Source organism: Schistocerca serialis, chromosome 3 (genome assembly GCF_023864345.2).
Source record: "Schistocerca serialis cubense isolate TAMUIC-IGC-003099 chromosome 3, iqSchSeri2.2, whole genome shotgun sequence".
In the NCBI taxonomy this organism is placed as follows: Eukaryota; Metazoa; Arthropoda; class Insecta; order Orthoptera; family Acrididae; genus Schistocerca; species Schistocerca serialis.
In genome coordinates, this window is record NC_064640.1 from 717,712,439 (window position 1) to 717,733,992 (window position 21,554).

Below are 21,554 nucleotides of genomic sequence, written 5' to 3' on the forward strand. Positions count from 1 at the left end.
AGTATATACACAGCTACAGAACATTCCAGTACAACGATACTTGACATTTGAAGATACTTCTAGAATATACTTGAACCAAATATAGAAATTAAAATTGTACAGTGCAGGTGAGTTTTGCAAGCTACAGAGAATGTTATTGAAATAAGTGTAACAACTAGGTTGGATACTACAGCCATAGGAATTTGAGAAAGAATGAATATTCAGGTAAAACAAAACAAATTACTGTAATGCAATTGTGGATAGCACACGAGCAGGGCTCAGGCAACAACAGCTGGTCAGACAGTTGGTGCCAGTCTGTGTCAAGCTGAGCATAGAAACTGATAGCTCACATTCCATTTCATTCTCTTTGTCAGCAACTACTTTTAAAAAAGTAGTGTCTGCAACATCGTGTAGCCTAAAAGAAAATTTTTAGTTTTATTATAGATGTGGAATATGCTACAAATTGGTTGTATGAAAGGTAAATGAAGAAGCACAGTATTTTGAGCCGTCACCTTCACTGGGGTTACTGCTTAAAACACCCAAAACAACATGTGAAAGACAAGACCAGTGTGGGCATGTGTTTTCACCTGACTTACACACCAATGGATTGTTTCTCATTGTCTATGCCAGAGAATAAAAATAAAAAACAACAGATTAATCAATACAGTGGGCCAATAATAGTCAAGGAAGATAACACATGTTGAGAGTGAACAGTGTATGGGGTAAAGTGGATTATGACAAAAATTGAGATTATTTACTCATTTTTCATGGTAACTAATTCACATGTACCTTGTGAAAAAGCCAACAATAAGTAACTACTGGTCAAAACATCTGCACTGCATAATCCCTTTCCTGCAATGATGATAAGCTATGTTAGTTCAAAGCAATTTTGGTGAACTTGCAGCTCAATAACAATCACAAATTATTTCTCATAATCATTTTAAAATTTGCTCATTTTTTGTCATTTGAATTCTTATGTCATCCTCTTCATTTACTCCCTATGGATATTTGACAGTTAATGAAAGTATGTGTGGTTTAAAATGACATACTGATTTTTCAATGTAAATGACTAGCACACAACAGAGAAGTACAGCATAAAAAATGCTTAGTGCTTGTGATCTTTTGACTGGGTATGTACTTACAATGGAGGCATCCACAGGGAAAAGGGCAGAGTAGCCAGCTGTATGGCACTTTTTAATACATTATTATAGTAGTACCATGACAGACACTAAGTAACATAAATGTACTGCTATTATATTTCACCTGCTGTATTTGATTATCTATGTGCATATAAGATAAAAGCAGTAGGCACTTGCATGACTAACAGGAAAGATCTTCCACAATTTACAGTTGTCAAGCTCAGACTCTAAAAAGGACCATTTCTGAGAGAAGGGAGTATCTCCTCTGCCTGGAATGAAAGGACACAAGTGATGTTCTGATATTCTCAAAATGCCACCTTGCTTCAACAACAGAAGTAAATGTGTGCTCACAAGGATACTTAGTGACATAAAGAAGCAGACAATGGTTTCAACATAGAATTCACACAGTGGATCCAATCACATCTAATGATTGTTTTCTATCCTTTAAAGAGCAATCAATCCAAATGGTGGAAGAATTCTCCTTTCAGTTATTTGTAGGGTATCATTCAGAGCATATAAGAGGACAAGAAAACAGGCACTAAGTCACTGGCAGACTTTTGCCAAGAAAATACCACATAGCAGGAACAAACTGCATCTGACACTTCTGTAAAATATGTGTCAGCATCATTAAGAGCCAGGCGGAGGAGTGTATCGAAAAGAAATATTTTGTTCTGTGTATGTACAAACGTTTTGTTCTGTGTATGTACAAATGTTTCAAAACATTTCACATTGAGAAAAATTTAATGCAGTTGGTACAAGTTTTCGTTCTGAATAAAGTCTTAATAGTAAAATGAGTCTTAAGTCTGCTATCTATAAAATATTACAATAATATCCCCAGGAGTAACGAGACCATTTCTGAACGTTTCACCTGACACTTTGTACAAAAATATAGCATTCACTACTACAGAACTATGATTTTTGAAAAATTTGCTTACAATCAGCTGCCCAGCTACCTTTGTCCAGGGTGCTTGAGAAGTTAATAATATCACTTTTGAGGTAGTTCAACATTCGGTGTCAAAATGCTGGACTTTCGTCCCTCTTACCACCAGCCTCCTCCAGAGCAGGTGTGCTCCAAGCAAAATATTAATGTGAATCTCTGCAGTCCCTGCTTCTGCTAAGATAGTAATTTGGAAAGTGCAATAATGCCTTGGTGAAATGTCAGTATGTAGTCTGAGCACCTGGATGTGATTGAGAAGGGTCACATCATGAGCCTGCACAAAGCTGGTTAGTCCCTTAGGTGTTGGAGTAGGAAATGAGATAAGGCGCCCCCCCTCCCCCCCATTCATAGTGAGTGAATGATTGTGTGTGTGTGTGTGTGTGTGTGTGTGTGTGTGTGTGTGTGTGAGCCACAACACCAAGAGATGACAGGACAGGGGATTGTGCTAAGTATTACACTGTTCACACTACTCTCCACACTGACTCTTCCAAACTATCAACCATCTCAGAATACACTGGAATGGTGCTGTTACATAATCATGCACAGATACACATTGGCAACATGATGTATTCACCAATAAATTATACACCTAGGCAACATTGACTAGCAAATCCTTATAATATAGTACCCATGTTAACACCAAACAACACCATTTATTGTCGTTCCTCACATCACTTTTAAGAGCTGGTTTTATAACATGGTGTGCAACTGCCTACAGTGCGTGTACCCATACTATTTTTAATACCTCAGCTAGACACCAAAATGGGCACAGAAGAGGTTGGAAGGGCACCAAGAACTCCAGCGCGCAACAAAATCACTGGTGCTCACAGAGTGGTGTATTAAAGAGCCACATACTAAGCAGCACTGCCAGTACTGTGCTTCAACTTCTACTTGGTATTGCTTGGCAATGTTTAAGGTTAGCTTGACAATGAACTTCAACAATGGATGTGGTCAGCTTGGTTCTACCCTTAACATCAATGAACAAGAATTTTGGTTTACCAACAAATTCCTGTTTTCAATTAGCATTATTCTGCAACCAGTCAAGGGCTGTTCTTGTATAATTACAAAATAAAGTGTGGACCACCACAGAGGCAAATGTATTTATTTCAAGTTCCCATGCCACAACTGGGAATGCTACAACTAATCAAGAGACTGTCCAAGAACTTTAATTACCGCTCTATGCCTTGCAGCACCAGTTATCTTTCCCCATAAGAGTATTAGGGGTATGGACAAATCATTTGATATCTTGGAAATATGTAAGACTATTCAAACAATTCATGATAGATTAACACAGTATGCCTTGAGACCCAACAAGCTATTTGCAAAGTAGGAGTTAATAAAATGGTTCAAATGGCTCTGAGCACTATGGGACTTAACATCAGAGGTCATCAGTCCCCCAGACTTGGAACTACTTAAACCTAACGAACCAAAGGACATCACACACATCCATGCCTGAAGCAGGATTTGAACCTGCGACCGTTGCAGCAGCGCGGTTCCACACTGAAGCGCCTAGAACTGCTCGGCCACAGCGGCCGGCGTTAGGAGTTAATACATCTACTTAAAACAAGACCAATTCACTGCACCAAAAACAACAGACTATTCTCTCCCCCTCCACCACCAACCCCGGAAGAGTTTAAATTCTGGAAAAAGTAAGTGTGAGACATACTTAAAATTAAGTATTATAATCTTACCTTCTGCTCCACACGCTGAGGCAAGCAATCCACCTTCATTTTTTATTTCGTCAAACTTCGAAAAAAGGACTGCAATCCTAAAAAAAACATACACGTAGTAGTGTTAATAGATAAACAACAATTCTGCAGGTATTTTTTAACTACATCAAAAAAACTCAAATTGATGTGATTCACAATAATAATACATTCATTGACTACAACACAATTTGAACCTTTTCCGAAATATAATTTATTATCCTGGACTTCACACGTACAGAATATTCAATGTCTAATCAGCTGTATTTAGGAATTGAAAACAATGTACACATAGTCAACAGAATAAAAACTTACTTAGTATCTTTGGCACTGCAGCGACGTTGGATATCTTGTCGAAATTTTTCCCCTACATGTCGATATATTTCAGTCAATGCATTAAAAGCTGCATCTCTCACAGATGGAAGTGGATCATGCAGAAGTTTCAAAATGCTTGGAACATGTTTTGACAAGCCAAGGTTTGAAGGTCCATGCCTTGGAAACAAGAAGCAACAATCACCCAGAAGAATCATATATTGTACAACATATTTATTTCACACAACTGTAAATAACCTCTACTTCAACATAAATTCTTCAAAAATGGAAATTAGTTACACTTTGCAGTTAAGATGGCTAACTGTAATTTGGATATTGGAAATTAAAAAATTACATACATGGATGTGATTTTCTATTAACATTCAGCATCTGAAAACAATCAAATTCAGTTTACATCAGTTGTTGCCAGCACCTATAATTAGTTGCTTCACTCACAGCTTGGTATCATCCGTGAAATTTGTTAACTGATTTCATCTACCTGTAGGTTTCACACATTTCTGTCCAGTTTATGAACAAGTTTAAATTTTGAGAAATCACTTGCTAGATTGCAAATTGCATCAACATTTTGATCTTCTTAATCTACATAATTTCTATTCTGAAGAAAATAACAATTGCAGTCACCACAAATGAAGCAAGTCCCAATCGACCATAGATATCAAGTTTTTAGTATCCATTGGCATGGATAGTGAACAGTTTTGCCTCTACGATTTTGCAGTGCCAGTGTTATTTCGATGATGATGCACTGCAACGACGACAGCCGTTACTAAACACATCAGATGAATTCATAATTGTGAATAATGACCACCATCAGCTGTAGAATGGAATTATGACAATGAAAATTTGTGCAGGACTGGGACTCGAACCCGGATTTCCCGCTTATCATGAGTGGTCATCTTACAATTTGGCTATCCATACATTACTCACAGCCAGACTCAAACTTCCACATGTCATCAACCATGCGCCTACGATCTGCACTGGCACATCCAGGTTGAGTCTGGTTGTGAGTCGTGTATGGATAGCCAAATGGTAAGGCGACTGCTCGCAATAAGTGGGAAATCTGGGTTCGAGTCCTGGTCCTGCACAAATTATCATTGTTATCATTCCATTCTACATACGATTGTGGTCAATATTCACAACTGCGAATTCATCTGATAAGTTTTGCTCTAGTTTTAGTTCCAACAGCAAGTCTAACCTGTTACACCAAATGTGGTGTCTTCTTTCCTTCCATATTATATCCTACACATTAGAAATGTCAGTGTCAATTAATCCAGTTGACACTACAGCCCACAACCATGACAAATGGTCATTAAATCAAACATTCACTTCATAGGGAAATTGCTGATTATCATTTTATACACCAGACAGATGAATTCCTTCACATGATACAGCTATTACGCAAAGTGATTATTTCAGTCTTGTATTGGCATAATAATACATTTTTGGTCCCAATAAATCAAATTATTGCAATAAGATTCTGCTACAAGTTATAAATGAATCACTGCAATGGACTGATTGATGTGAAACTCATATTTGGTAGTAAAGTTTCAAATAACTGTAACTTAATGGAAAGAAACTTTGCACTGATGCAATTTTTCCAAAAAAAATCTGCGCATTAGACTAAAGAAACTGCTTCAATTTTTTTTCTGACAGCTGCTTAATAGCTGAAACTTTCCCTAGACAAATAGTTTAGTCTTCACAAAGGAAGTAGCTACTCAGGTGCACATGGAGGTTTTTTAGGCTAGGCAGAAGGTCGAGGTTCTCTGATTAACACTCACGAGACGACTCGGATAGCTAAATCAGACTGTGTTCAGAGTGAAGACAGTTCCACTATCAAAATTTTATTAGTGAATTCTCAAAGCATTTGTAACAAAGCTTCCAAATTTACTACCCTCCAGGAAACTACTCACGCTCAAATTATTCTCGGCACTGAGAGATGACTGAAACCCCAAGTATGAATCTCTGAGATAGTTAGTGATTCATGGAACGTATATCAAAAAGATAGATTAGATGCTACAGGAGGGGGTGTGTTCATTGCAATTGACTAAAACATTGTTTCAGCGTGGCATTGAAGTTCTGTGGTCGTATATAACAAGGCTAGGTGAAATCAAGTTAATTTTTGGATGATTTTGCAGGCCATCCAATTCCACTGTGATGGTTTTAGAGTCAATGGCAGAAAGTCTATGACCAGTAGTGAGGAAATACATACAAGTAATACTAGCTGGAGGCGACTTTAACCTACCAAGTATAGAGTAGGATGTCTATGGATTGATTACAGGGGGTACAGACAGACAGGCCTGTGAAGTTCTTTTGAACATGTTTTCTGAAAACATATCTTGAGCAGCTTTTTCAAGAGCCCACATGCAATGGATATATTTTTGGATCTTGTAGCTACAAACAGGCCTATCCTAATTGACAGTACAGAAGCAGGGAATAGTGAAAACGTCATTATGGAGACTTGGGTTACTAAAGTTAATAGCTCCATAAAGAAGACTACAACAGTATCTTTGCTAGAAAGAGCAGATAGACAGTTGTTAGCATCCTACTTAGATAATGAATTGACATAATTTTGTTCCAGTACGATGGACGTAGAGAAATTATGGGCGAAGTTTAAACGGATCGAAAAGCATACTCTGAAGAAGTATGTGCTGAGTAAGTGGACGAAAAAGACTGACCACAGTTTAACAATGAAATTCAAAAAATGCTGAGGAAGCAAATGCTGTTGCACTCTCGGTTCACAATAAAATGCACAAATGACAAGAGGCAAAAGTTGAAAGAAATTCATGCGCCTATAAAAAGATTTATGCGTGAAGCTTACAGCAACTACACCATCACACCTTAGCAATAGATCCTGCGAGAACTCAAGAAAATTCTGGCCCAATGTAAAATTGCTAAGTGGGTCTAAGGCTTCTATCGAGTCACTCATTGCCAGTTTGGTGTGATGGTAGATGATAGTAAAAGTAAAGCCAAATTTTGAATTTCTCATTTAAGAATTTGTTCACATAGGAGAATCGTACAAACATACCATTGTTTGACGAACATACAGAGTCCCATATGGAGGACAAAGAAACCAGCATCACTCGTGTATAGAAACACATGAGAATTGAAAGCAAATAAGTCGCTAGGGCTTGGGATCCCAATTTTGGTGTTACAAAGAGTACCCTAAAGCAATGGCCCCTTACCTAGCTTCCATTTCTCGTGAATCTCTCACCCAGCGCTAAGTCCCAAGCGACTGATAAGAAGTGCAAGTGACTTCTGTGTACAAGAAGGGTAAAAGAACAGACCTGCAAAATTACGGATCATTATCCCCAACTTTGGTTTGCTGCAGACTCCCTGAACATATTCTCAGTTTGAATATAGGGAAAAGTTTCTGTCCACACATCAGCACGGTTTTAAAAAGCATCGCTCATACGAAATTCAGCTTGCCCTTTTCTCACATGAGATCCAGTGAACCATGGATGAAGGGCAACAGGCAGACCTCATATTCCTAGATTTCTGGAAAGCATTTGACACGGTGCCACAATGCCGACAGTTACCAACAGTACAAGCATATGGAATACGTTCCCAAGTATGTGAGTGGATCAACGACTTCTTGAGTAACAGAACCCAGTATGTTATCCTCATTTGGTGAGTGTTCGTCAGAGATGGGTATTGTCAGAAGTGCCCCGGAAAGTGTTATTTTCTATATACATAAATGATCATATGGACAGGGTAAGCAGCAGTTTGTGGCTGTTTGCTGACAATGCTGTGGTGTATGGGAAGGTGGTGTCATTGAGAGACAATAGCAGGATACAAGATGACTTACACAAAATTTGTAGCTGGTGTGATGAATGGTAGGTAGCTCTAAATGTAGAAAAAGTATGAAAAACAAACCCATAACGTTCAAATACAGTATTAGTAGCGTGCTGCTCGACACAGTCATGTACATTAAATATCTATGTGTAATGTTGCAAAGCAGTATGAAATGGAGTGAACATGTAAGGACTGCATTAGGGAAGGCAAATGGTCGACTTCGGTTTGTCGGGAGAATTTTACGATAGTGTGGTTCACCTGTAAAGAAGACAGCATACACGGCACTAGTGTGACCCATTCTTTAGTACTATTTTGAGTGTTTGGGGTCCAGGGCAGGTCAGATTAAAGGAAGTCATCAAAGCAACTCAGAGGTGGGTTGCTAGATTTGTTACCAGGATGTTAGAACAACAAGCATGTGTTAACAGAGATCCTTCAGGAACTGAAACAGAAATCCTTGGAGGAAGTAGACATTCTTTTCAAGTAACGCTATAGAAAAAATTTAGAAAACTGGCATTTGAAGCTGACAGGAGAGCAATTCTATTGCCACAAATGTATATTTCACCTAAAGACCATGAAGATAAGATTAGAATGATTGGGGCTCATATGAAGGCATACAAACAGTCATTTTGCTCTCGCTCTATTTGCGAATGAAGCAGAAAAAGAAAATAACTAGAAGTGGTACAGGGTACCCTCTGTGATGCACCTTATGGTGGTTTGCAGAGTATATATGTAGGTGTAGATGATATAGATACAGAACTCTTCCCATTAAGGGAATGCGGTAATTACGGAACATCTAATGCCTGATGTATGTATAGATAACTTAAAGAGTCAAACTGTAATATACTTGAAAACCATTTGAAGCCTGCAATCAGATCGAAATGTCACAGTTTGTAGCGTATTTGTGTACTGTTGTTACAGCAACACAGGGACATTCACATTTTAATGAACAATGCAAGCAACTAGTGGTCTCGTTTCAAATATCTACTACATTCTGTACATTAACCTGATCAAGCTTCAAGTAGCAAGTGTAGGTGTGATACCTCAAAGGAAGAAATAGGTGTCACACATTTGATGATGATGTGTAAGAGCTAGTACATATGAGATTATGGAATGCCTGAAGCTTCCTTTTCCCACATCATGCGGACAACCAACACAACGAAAAAAAAACTGGCACATTTGCACTGATTTCAATGCATACTATCTCAAAAGGCATGCATGTTCCACAAATAATAAAAATGATTACATTAATTTCTACATTGCCTCCGCAGCCGAATGATTAAGGCTGCCGCCTTCAGTGCTTAAGGGCCTGTGTTCAATTCCCGGCACCACCTGAGATTTCAATTCTCTCTCTCTCTCTCTCTCTCTCTCTCTCTCTCTCTCTCTCTCTCTTTCCCCTCCAGGGGCAGAGACATCTGGAATGGGGTCCACTCATGAGGATGAGGATGAGGATGAGGATGAGGAGGAGGAGGAGGAGGAGAAGATGAGTGTTTAATGTCCCGTCAACAATGAGGTCATTAGACATGGAGCACAAGCTCGGATTAGGGAAGGATGGGGAAGGAGAGCGGCTGTGCCATTTTCAAGGAATCATCCCAGCATTTTCCTCAACCAATTTAGGAAAATCACACTGCCCGGACACAGATTTGTACTGTCATCCTCACGAATTCAAATCCAGTGTTCAGTGTGCTAACCACTGCGCTACCCTACTCAGTGGGTCCACTCAGCAGCATAAAGACAAATGAGGAGCTGCTTGGATAAAGTATCAGCATCATCAGGATTCAGCTACTGGCAATAACAGCTGGAAGAATTGGCAACAGTGTGGTCACATGTCCAGCAATTATACATTGTTCCTCCTCCTAACATGGAGCAGCAGTCAGAACAGACTCTAGGACTAATCTCTTTGTGGCGTTCACATTTATTAATCACTAACTCTGATTCTTATGAAGCAAGTCGTGTACAGCTGCTTACAACTCAATAGTCCAGCATGCATCTTCATGTTTTCCTTGCACATTTACTGACACGCAAGATTTTTGGTAAGCAGCCATAGGAACTCATTTCTTACAATAATACTTCCGAATGCCTTTCAGCCATCTTCAGCATAAGCCAACAAGTCAGCTCACTCAGAAGTTGGCCAGAAGATTTAAAGGCAAAATATCAGTGAAAGAAATGTAATTACTGTAGCAGCAGGGTCAAAATCTAATGCATCTTTGGAGCATAATTTTCTGCCAAGGCAGAATTTTCCTGCTCTGTTGGGAAAAGCTCCCTGGCTAGAATTATTTTCATTATTTGGATCTCAATGAGATAACCTTGGGTAACTGAACTATGTTGTCATATTTTAACCACATCTGCCAAATGTACAAGGGTTGTTCAATAAGTAATGCCCCACATTTTCTTTCTTTTCTCAGAACATATTAATTGTTAAGAGTCAGAATTTGGTGACAATATACATCAACATGCCTTGTCCATGTCCTATTTCTCTACGTTGTCTCCATCACGTTCTATGGCCGTACGCCAAGTTTGGGGAAGAGCATGTATCCCCTGATGGTAAAAGCTCTTGTCATATAAGCATAGCCATGTTTTCACTGCACGACTTCTTCAAAGTACGATCCCTGTAAAGAATATTTAAGCAGCCCAAAGAGATTGTAGTCCGAGGATGCCATGTCCGGACTGTAGTGTGGATGAGGCAATGAGGTCCAACCCAATTTGGCGATGTGTTCCCAGGTTCTCAGACTTGTGTGTGGCCGTGCATTATTGTGTTGGAGCAAGATTTCGGCTGGATTCTTGTCGAATCGAACATGTTAGAAACTGTTCTTGACTTTATTCAGAGTCTTCACATATGCCTCTGAATTCATGGTTGACCCTCTTGGCATCACATCCACAAGAATGACGCCATCACAATCCCAGAAGACTGTCGCCATGACTTTTCCGGTAGAGGCTGTTGTCTTGAATTTCTTCTTTTGTGGTGAATGAGGATGATGCCACTCCATGGGCTGTCTTTCTGCTTCTGACACAAAGTGGTGCATCCAGCTTTCGTCCCCTGTAATGATCCGTGGCAGAAAGGCTTCTCCATTGGTCTCAAAACGCTCCAACAATTCAAATAAAATGACCGTTCTTTGAATTTTGTGGCCCACTGTTAGCATTCATGGAACCCATTGTGAGCACCTCTTTGAATATCCAAGTCTCAATCATTGCAGACGCACTTCCAATCTTGACCGACAAATGTAGAGCCAACTGTCGAGTTGTGATGCACCTGTCAGCACGAATGATGACATACAGACATGCTAAATCATCTGCATGATTCAGCATGTCTGGAGCAGTGGCTGTTACAGGACGCCCATAGCGTGGCTTATCATGGAGCTCTGTTTCTGCATTTCCTAACGCTGTAACTTTCTTTACCCATTGTCTAACTGTACTCCTTTCAACTACACCAGCACCATACACTGCACACATACGTTTATGGATGTTCATCACAGTTTCTTTTTCTGCACACAAGAATTCAATAACAGCACACAGCTTGTAATGTGAGTTGTATGTAGATGGCATTTTGACACTGTACTATGGCTCTGCCATCTGCCGGAATGGTTTGAAACTTCACCAGCAGATAGAACAAACATCAGATGTGGAGCACCAACAAGGATATTTGTCTATGTACCGTATTTACTTGAATCTAAGCTGCACTTTTTTTCCAGTTTTCCCAATTTAAAAAACCGCCTGCAACTTAGAATCGAGTACAAATTAAGCAAAAGTTCTGAAAAAGGTTGGTAGGTGCCACCACAACAAACTTCTGCTGTCGAATATATTTAGCGCTACACAGGCATGCTTTGCGGGCACAAAGATAAATACTGGTGCCAAAACCTTTGCCTCTGCCTCAGGAAATAAATTGAAAAAAGGTATAAGATGAGCTTTTTTTCTCCGTCCCGAGTTTTGACCACATTATCCCATCAAGTAAATAGAAATTCCTTATTGTTCATCTTCGAATGGTCCGCCCCCGGTAGCTCCGCTCAGGGACTGGGTGTTGTGTTGTCCAAATCATCATCATCCTCATCATCTCATCCCCATCGACGCGCAAGTCACCAAACTGGCGTCAAATCAAAAGACTTGCACCAGGCGAACTGTCTAAAATCTTCGAATGTAGCAGCCTTTCAAATATTTCTTTTGCAGAAGAAAGTTCTAATCGTGCTGCAGGTCTGCAACTGATGAGAGCAACATCAGGCGATGGCAGCACGAAAGCATTTAGTGGGCCAATGTGCGGCCAATATAATGCACTAGAAGTGATTTTAAATGAATTTGAGGAACAGTGTCAGAAATTCCTGTCTGTGAATGCCGAAATTTTAAAAATTAAGGCACATGAAATTGTCAGAGAGCAAAAAACTGAAAATTTTAAGGCAGATCGCAGCTGGATTGATCTGTTTATGAAGCGCTGGGCTTTTTCACTTCGGAGGCAAACTTCAGTCGCACAGAAGCTGCTGAAAAATTATGAAGAAAAACTTTTGGAATTTCAGCACTTCGTAATTAGGCAGCACACAGAAAAGCAATACCTTCTTGGCCAGATAATAACTGCTGACCAAACTTCCACATATTTTGACATGCCGTCAAATTATACGGTTGATGCCAAAGGAAAGAAAGACATAAGTGTTCTTACATCAAGGGGTGAAAAAACAGCAGACGTCCGTCATGCTAGCTTGCACAGCAGATGGACATAAATTACCCCCATTCATAGTTATCAAGCAAAAGACTTTCCGAAATCAGAAGTGTTTCCAAAAACTGTAATTGTACGAGCAAACGAAACTGGGTGGTTTTCGGAGAACATGGTACTGGAATGGATTAGGCACATGTGGAATCATCTTCCTGGTGCAATGCTTGGTCTACGCAGTCTGTTGATATTAGATGTGTACGCAGGCCATACAACACCTGCAGTAAAACGAAAATTAGAGGAAAGCAAAACGGACTTGGCAGTAATTCCAGGCAGGATGACGTCAATTCTGGAACAACTTGACCCCTGTCTGAATAAACCATTTAAGGACAAGCTTAAATGCATGTACACAGACTGGCTTTTAAAAAGCGATAGACAACTGACACCAACAGGACGTGTAAAACGCGCAAGTTTGTCGCAAGTGTGCCAATGGATTTATGATGCATGGAAGTGTGTACCAAATCAGACTGTGCAACAAGCATTTAAAAAATGTTCGATATCCAATGCACTAGATGGTATAGAGCACTAGATGGTATAGAGGATGATGCTCTGTATGAATAAATGAGCAACAAAGTATTGAGAGAGTGCTTCAGAGTCATGACTGTTATTTTAAACATTTTGTATAAGATGTATTACAAACATAATAAAATTTTCTTTTAAATTTCAGAGTTTAGTTTCTAAGTTATTTTCATTCTTATTTTATAAGTGTTGCTACTCTGCATTGCACAGGATAGAAAAGCGTGGAGAGCTGCATCAAACCAGTCTGTGAACTGAAGACAACAATAACACACACTGCATTTGAAGTCATCACTGAAAATGTACTATGGAAATCCGACTGGCAAGACTGTTTGGGATGTATGTAAATATGGTCAACTCTACGTTCTGAATTTTTTCTTACCTGTGACAAGAGATGGTTAATAATAGGAACTTTTATGAATCGTGAATCACATGCAGTATTCTCTTCACCATAAGAATAATATGAATGTAAACATTATGACTTGTATTCCTTCATGTTTGCTGCTATCTCATTTTAAATCCTGTCTGTCTAATAAACTACGAAACTAGAGTGAGACAACAGCAAACGCAGAAGGATATACATATCATGTCATGTTTATATTCATATTATTCTTATGCTGAATAGTGATACAGTCGGAAATGAAGCATGGCAACTTACTAGATTTTTAAATCTAAGATGACTAATTTCTGTGCAGAATGTAATGTAATAAAGAGGCACCTGCAAAGATGTTCAAACAGAGAAAAATTTTCCCTAAACTCTCGTTCAGAACATCGTCTATCATACGCACTCTATTATTTGGTTCTTGCTGATCATTGTCAAAGAAAGCACCAGTAACAAATAGCATTCTCTTGCCATTGTTTCACTAATGAGACAATTACTCTCTTTTTTTTAATTGTAAGTGGCAGTAGTGCGCACAGAAGCAAGCCATCCCGTGAGCGGCGACAGGTCGTAAACACTCATTATCTGAATGAGACAAACAATGCATGACACAGTACAATAACACATTTTCAGCTTAGAGTGACATAAACACCTATAAAAAAGAGAACGGCACTTATCAGATCAAAGCAAAATAAGCAATCAATTCAAACCAGACGAAGCACATGAAAGAGGAGGGTACCCGTATAAATATGGACAGAGCACCTAACGCATAGCAATGGTTACCTGGTAAAGCTTAACTGCAAAGCTTACAACTCGAATCAAACTACTGTAGCTGTGTCTTCAGCCATTCGACCTAAATTGTGTCTCATGTTACAATGGACCAGCTTTGTTTCGATTTGGAGGTGCGGTCTAAAACTTTTCTCTCCCCTTGAATTTTGAGTCTCAACTTTCGGGTGTGGCTTAGATTCGGGAATTTTTTTTTCCTTGATTTCCAGTCTCATTTTTCAGGTGCAGCTTGGATTCGAGTAAATACGGTATATTAAAGGATTAAAAGGGGGGGGGGGGGGGTGGGAGCATTACTTACTGAATGCCCGTCATACATTTTCTTTCAAAAAAGTATGGATTTGTACTCTTTTAGGGTTTTACTACAAGTATTGTTACTTCTCATAATTACATGTGTACGTGTAAAGAAACTAAGGGCACTTACTATATCCAAAGTATGAAACTTTTTAAAAAAATTCCACTTACTCCCTCAGTGCGGACTGATAACAGATTAACACTTCTTCTCGGATTTTAGCATTTTTGTGAGTAAATGCTAATGTCAACTTCTCAAACAAGTAATATGGTGATGCAATTTCTCTCTCCAAAAGTTTCAGAAGGAAAAGCTGAGCTTTCTCCCTCACGACTTCTTTATTGTCGCCTGAAATACAAACATACTAGATATTATTATTAATTCCTTACATATCTACTAATCTGAAACTAATGCCATGACCATTTTTTCTAGCTCTGATACTTTTTCAATATACATATTCTTACCAAAAATTAATTATGATAACTGTTAAAATTATATTGGAATAATTATTGTGAAGTCACTTAGACTTGCAACGTCCACACCACATACACTTTTCTATACATATCATAAGCTCAAAAGTCATTCCCAACCATACACAATTACAAACTTGTATTAAAGCATTGACATCTCAAACGCTAGATAGGTCATTATTTCACAGCATACTACATTTTTTGGTAAACTCTACCTACTATAGCTGCATAACACTTAATGTTAGCTGCAGCTTGTAGTCTTTTTGCAGAGCCGGCCAAAATATATAAAATATGTGTCTCAATAATAGATTACAGAATTTAAATTCTCAGGACACATTTCAAATATTTTCCACACAAATTTACTTAATGACAGACAACACTTTTGGAACTGTTGGATATAGAGTGATGTTTTTCAAACTGGTAATAGCTAATCTTAAGACTGTCCCTTCAAATGCCTGTTAGCCCCATGTATTAGAGGTTTGGGTATTTGCTTCTGTGGATTACAGTTCTTACAGAGGTACTGAATGTTCTGTCCAGTCAGCCTACAGGTGACCTACCAACGTGGACACGATTTTCACATCCTGCTACTTACAAGTGAATCAACAAAGTGGTTGAACTTTTTCTATCAAATTTCTGTCTCTGTATATCTCTATTACACTTTACCATGTCTACGAATATTTAATATTAATGTTTTGGTGGTGGTGATCACAATTTTTTGTTTCTGGCATTGGCATTGGAAATTCTAACTGCCATAGGAAAGGCATGCTAAGTTTGTAAATACCTCAGTAGAGTGCATAAGACTACAGTAACCTAAGTGGCGCCACTAGAGCAAGTTTCATGAGTGATTAAAAGTAATAAGCATACAAAACATGTTGCAAAGAATTTTCTTGCTTACAGCATTTACGGGATAAAGCTCTCTATTTCTTGCTTCAACATTGTTTGCCTACCAACAAGGAATCTAAAGCTTAATGCACAACACTGGACAAAGCACTTATATTCCCTGTAGTAAGAGACATTAGCATGTTCTTTCCCTGCACGCATAATCTAAAACAGGTTATATAATATGGACTATTCATATCATCACACTGGTCGATCAACAGTATGAAATAACACAGAATCCTACATGTCATGGCATACATAGTTCATTTCTGGAAAAAGTGGACAAAACATGTTCTTTTCCTGTACTCTTCCTTTTGATTCTACACAGCATTCTACTGAATTGATTTGAAGAATGTTACACAAATATCTTTGACATGCTTTTCAGACACCCATCTATTAAATTACAAGCATCACTTCCTTGTAGTTTTGTCTCTTCCTGAGGCACACCTCTGGAGCCTGATGGCTTCTCAAGATCAACTGTCCCCTCCTCCTCAAGACCAAGTAACATGTTATTTGCTAGCGTACACAAATTTTGTCAAGGAACTTGAATGTCACATCTTGTATCATGGTCCAATCCAAAATAAAATTAAGATGAAATGGATGCAGCCTTATCACTCTGTTCAGACAAATTGGATCTACTTTCTCAACCACTCACTTCTTGTACTGATTCAGTGTTGTGGTCACTAGTAGTCATATGTGATCAATTTCACCTCGTCCTCCTCCTCAAGTCACTACATAATACAATTCTTATATTTTGTCATCTCTGTCTTCTTGCGTTTTGACATTTTACTCGTTATACACACACTGATCAGCCAGAACATTACGACTACCAACCTACTATCGATATACACTCCTGGAAATGGAAAAAAGAACACATTGACACCGGTGTGTCAGACCCACCATACTTGCTCCGGACACTGCGAGAGGGCTGTACAAGCAATGATCACACGCACGGCACAGCGGACACACCAGGAACCGCGGTGTTGGCCGTCGAATGGCGCTAGCTGCGCAGCATTTGTGCACCGCCGCCGTCAGTGTCAGCCAGTTTGCCGTGGCATACGGAGCTCCATCGCAGTCCTTAACACTGGTAGCATGCCGCAACAGCGTGGACGTGAACCGTATGTGCAGTTGACGGACTTTGAGCGAGGGCGTATAGTGGGCATGCGGGAGGCCGGGTGGATGTACCGCCGAATTGCTCAACACGTGGGGCGTGAGGTCTCCACAGTACATCGATGTTGTCGCCAGTGGTCGGCGGAAGGTGCACGTGCCCGTCGACCTGGGACCGGACCGCAGCGACGCACGGATGCACGCCAAGACCGTAGGATCCTACGCAGTGTCGTAGGGGACCGCACCGCCACTTCCCAGCAAATTAGGGACACTGTTGCTCCTGGGGTATCGGCGAGGACCATTCGCAACCGTCTCCATGAAGCTGGGCTACGGTCCCGCACACCGTTAGGCCGTCTTCCGCTCTCGCCCCAACATCTTGCAGCCCGCCTCCAGTGGTGTCGCGACAGGCGTGAATGGAGGGACGAATGGAGACATGTCGTCTTCAGCGATGAGAGTCGCTTCTGCCTTGGTGCCAATGATGGTCGTATGCGTGTTTGGCGCCGTGCAGGTGAGCGCCACAATCAGGACTGCATACGATCGGGGCACACAGGGCCAACACCCGGCATCATGGTGTGGAGAGCGATCTCCTACACTGGCCGTACACCACTGGTGATCGTCCAGGGGACACTGAATAGTGCACGGTACATCCAAACCGTCATCGAACCCATCGTTCTACCATTCCTAGACCGGCAAGGGAACTTGCTGTTCCAACAGGACAATGCACGTCCGCATGTATCCCGTGCCACCCAACGTGCTCTAGAAGGTGTAAGTCAACTACCCTGGCCAGCAAGATCTCCGGATCTGTCCCCCATTGAGCATGTTTGGGACTGGATGAAGCGTCGTCTCACGCGGTCTGCACGTCCAGCACGAACGCTGGTCCAACTGAGGTGCCAGGTGGAAATGGCATGGCAAGCCGTTCCACAGGACTACATCCAGCATCTCTACGATCGTCTCCATGGGAGAATAGCAGCCTGCATTGCTGCGAAAGGTGGATATACACTGTACTAGTGCCGACATTGTGCATGCTCTGTTGCCTGTGTCTATGTGCCTGTGGTTCTGTCAGTGTGATCATGTGATGTATCTGACCCCAGGAATGTGTCAATAAAGTTTCCCCTTCCTGGGACAATGAATTCACGGTGTTCTTATTTCAATTTCCAGGAGTGTTAACCGGTCAAGGTGACAGCAGCATCACCTGGTGAGGAATGACTGCTAGTCAGACACACGCACGGCGCATGTAGTATCTGTGAGCGTGCTGTCCATATGCAGAATGGGGAAGACGCGTGATCTATTCGAGTTTGCTGAAGAGCAGACTGAGATGGCCTGGAAGCTTGGCATGAGCATTTTGGAAACTGCATAACTTGTCAGGTGTTCAACGAATGCTTTGGTGAGTGTCTCCAACATGTGGTGAAATAAAGGTGAAACCATGTCCAGACATTGTGGGGTTAGGTGGCCACCCCTCATTACAGATGTTGAACCTTGGTTGGGCAACTGGTAAACCAGGACAAATGACAAACTGTGGTGGAATTACCACCAGAATTTAATGTTGGGCAGATTACAAGTGTGTGTGAACACACAGTGCACCAAACACTATCAATGATTGGCATCTGCAGCCAATGACCCATGCATGTGCAAACGTTCACCCCACAACATAGGCAAGCGCTACTGAAATGGACACATGACCATTGACAGAGGCAGAGCGTTGCATTTTCTGATGAATCCTGATACCTTGACCTTCATGCTGTTGAGAGGGCATGAATCCATCATCATCCACAGAAACAACTCCTTGACACCTGTACTGCCAGACTGAGACAAGCTGGCGGCAGCTCCATTACACTCTGGGGAACATTCAAGTGGGCATCCATGGGTCCAATGGAGCTCATGCACGGAATCATAATGGCCAAGGAGAATCGTACAATGGTTGTAGTCCACGTACATCCCTTCATGACGATCATGTTTCCAGGTGGCACTGGCATTTTTCAACAAAATAATGTGCAAAATGACAAGTTCAGGAGTGTGCTGGAGGGGTTTAAGGAACATAGTTGCAAGTTCCAATCAATGTGCTGCCCCCCCCCCCTCCTCCTCCAACTTGCCAGACCTGAAACTGATTGAACACATCTAGGATGTGATTGAATGTGGCGGCAGCACTCATCTGCTGCCCCCCCTCCCCCAAATTTACGATAATTAGCTGATTTTTGTGTGCAGATGTGGTACCAAATCCCTCCAGCAACCTACCAACACCTCGCTGCTTCTGTGTCATGATGTGTCGCCGCTGTTATCCATGTTTAGGGTGGACAAACTGGATGTTAGGTATGTAGTCATAATGTTCTGGCTGATCAGTGTACAGGAATGTAGATAACAAATGCCACCCAAGCACACTACTCCAAAGAGAATTTATTTCTTATAACTGTAGACAGGAACAGCAGTGTGCTAGTGCTGCCACAACAGGCATCAACAATAAATATTCAGCTTCTAAATGGTGCTGGTGCGAGTCCAAAAATCAACACGCAGTGTCACAAACTCACAAAGAATATCGCAAAGGGGGGGGGGGGGGGGGCCTCTTACCCACATGGTTAATCGAGGGTTTACTAAAACATTCAATACTGCTTTGCCAATGCACAACCAAACTGTCACTTTTAAACCTAGCCCAGACCTCAGGTTACAATACATAATTTTTTTACCACATCTAAGATTTTGTATTCGCATTTGTTGGTTTCACCAACACACAACCAAACTATCATCTTATAATCTAATCTAGACTTTGGGCTACTCTACAGATCAATCTGTCATTGCAAAAACTAATAGACACAAACGTGGAAAAAATTGCAATAAAAAGTAATGAGAGTTGTATGTATGCAACCTCTGAGCATGAGCTGCCTTTGTTTATTACTACTTTCACTGTTCAGTAATTGTAACCAATGTGCTTCTCGTAACATTGCATGTGTTGGGTTCACTGAATCACAACTGAACTATCATCTTCCAACCTAACCTAGATCTCGGGTGATACTACAGATCAGTCTGTCATCACAATCTCCATTCCATAGTTGTAATTAAAAATACAGAATCTGTGAAGGAGGGAATTAAGAACATTTCACCTCCAAATGTAACAGAAACTGTGGTAACAGAAACTGTGGCCTATGTAATGTATTCAAAGAAATGGCAGTGAGTAATCAACTGTACTAGCAACAGTGTGGAAGGTACAGGAAAATAAATAATGTGTACATGAAGACAGTAGCTCTCACAAAATACGTAAATAAGGCTGGCTCATTTTGGCTTCAAATATAATTCAAACAATGTGCTGCACTGTATTGTGCAGTGCAGTGATCTCTTATTGTTGTCAAGTGCAGTTAGTGCAAGCACTTTTAGCACTGTCTTTAAAAGTGATTTTATGCTTCACTCTCACATGAATGAAATTTTTGTCTGTCGCTCTCTCACTAGTATGACTCGACACAGTTTGAAATAAGAACTGTGCCTGTAAAAATGTGCTCTTTTGTAATATTGAGATATACAGCTATTGTCTGATGCGGTATTACTCCGAAAAAACATTTGTAGGACACTCGCTTGTCCTGTTCGTATAGTATATCTGCCTGAGTGTCGTTTTTAGGTGGTTTCCCATGCTTATTTAGGCAAATGCAGGCATAGTTCCCAAATTCTGCCTCAGTGAACACGAGACACAAACAGTTAAAATACGATAAGACAAAAAACAAAGTCTAGAGAATTCAAATACAAACGGCGCACATGAACTCCATGTCATAGCTTAAACTGACAAGTGGGGCGACAGGAAGTGCATCTGGCAATGAGGTTACATAATAAAATACAATTAGTGAAATCTGCACAAGTGTACCCTTTACTATAGGGGATAATTGATATGGAAAAGTAATGGCCCACTCTTCATACCTCTAAACACCCATCTTTTAGCTGTTCCTGCTGAACTTTCTCTTACCAAATTGTGACTCATCAATTTCCTCTACACTACCATATCAATTAAATTTTTCATTCTGCTAGAGACCAACTGCAGCATAAATGTCTCAGCAGAAGTACCTACAATCAACACTGTTTTGTTTCAGTACAACTACCTAACTACATATGATGCCATTTCTGAGCACACACCTCTCCCCATACACACAACCACTGAGCAGCAAACAGCTCAGAAGGCTCGATTTAAGAGAACTGATATCTATAACACACTGAAGAACTGGAAACTACACAAAGAACTACCACCACACCACAAACAATTTGCAAATAATATCCAATAGTTCCAATTTTGGAGCTCAAAATGCAGCATCCCTTTCACACCTACAACACTAAGTAACATTTTCACTGGGCCAAATTTAAAATCTGATGACTTACCTAGTCTGTCAACCACAGGAGATATTACCATATGCAAATACGGTTTGAAATCTGTACCCATTCGATCAGCAAAGTTTGTCAAAACATCAATTGAGTTCTGTGACACCTGTAAAATATAAAATGAAAATTAATGGGAGGAACAAAAGGTAACCACATAGCTGAAGTGCTGATAGGCACATAAACAAGGGTGAAAATGCTGTTGACCACACAA

At 40.4% G+C, this 21,554-nt stretch overlaps 1 protein-coding gene across 1 annotated transcript in view; it reads right to left on the bottom strand.

The window, feature by feature from the left end:
* Window positions 1-21,554, bottom strand: part of LOC126471122 (CLIP-associating protein 2-like) — a 231,815-nt gene that overhangs the window by 197,034 nt on the left and 13,227 nt on the right. The window contains exons 4-7 of the mRNA XM_050099204.1: window positions 21,344-21,449; window positions 14,717-14,888; window positions 4,077-4,253; window positions 3,747-3,823 (exon numbers count right to left, since the gene is read on the bottom strand). Coding sequence (XP_049955161.1) covers window positions 3,747-3,823; window positions 4,077-4,253; window positions 14,717-14,888; window positions 21,344-21,449 — 532 coding nt within the window. The remainder of the gene's footprint in view (window positions 1-3,746; window positions 3,824-4,076; window positions 4,254-14,716; window positions 14,889-21,343; window positions 21,450-21,554) is intronic.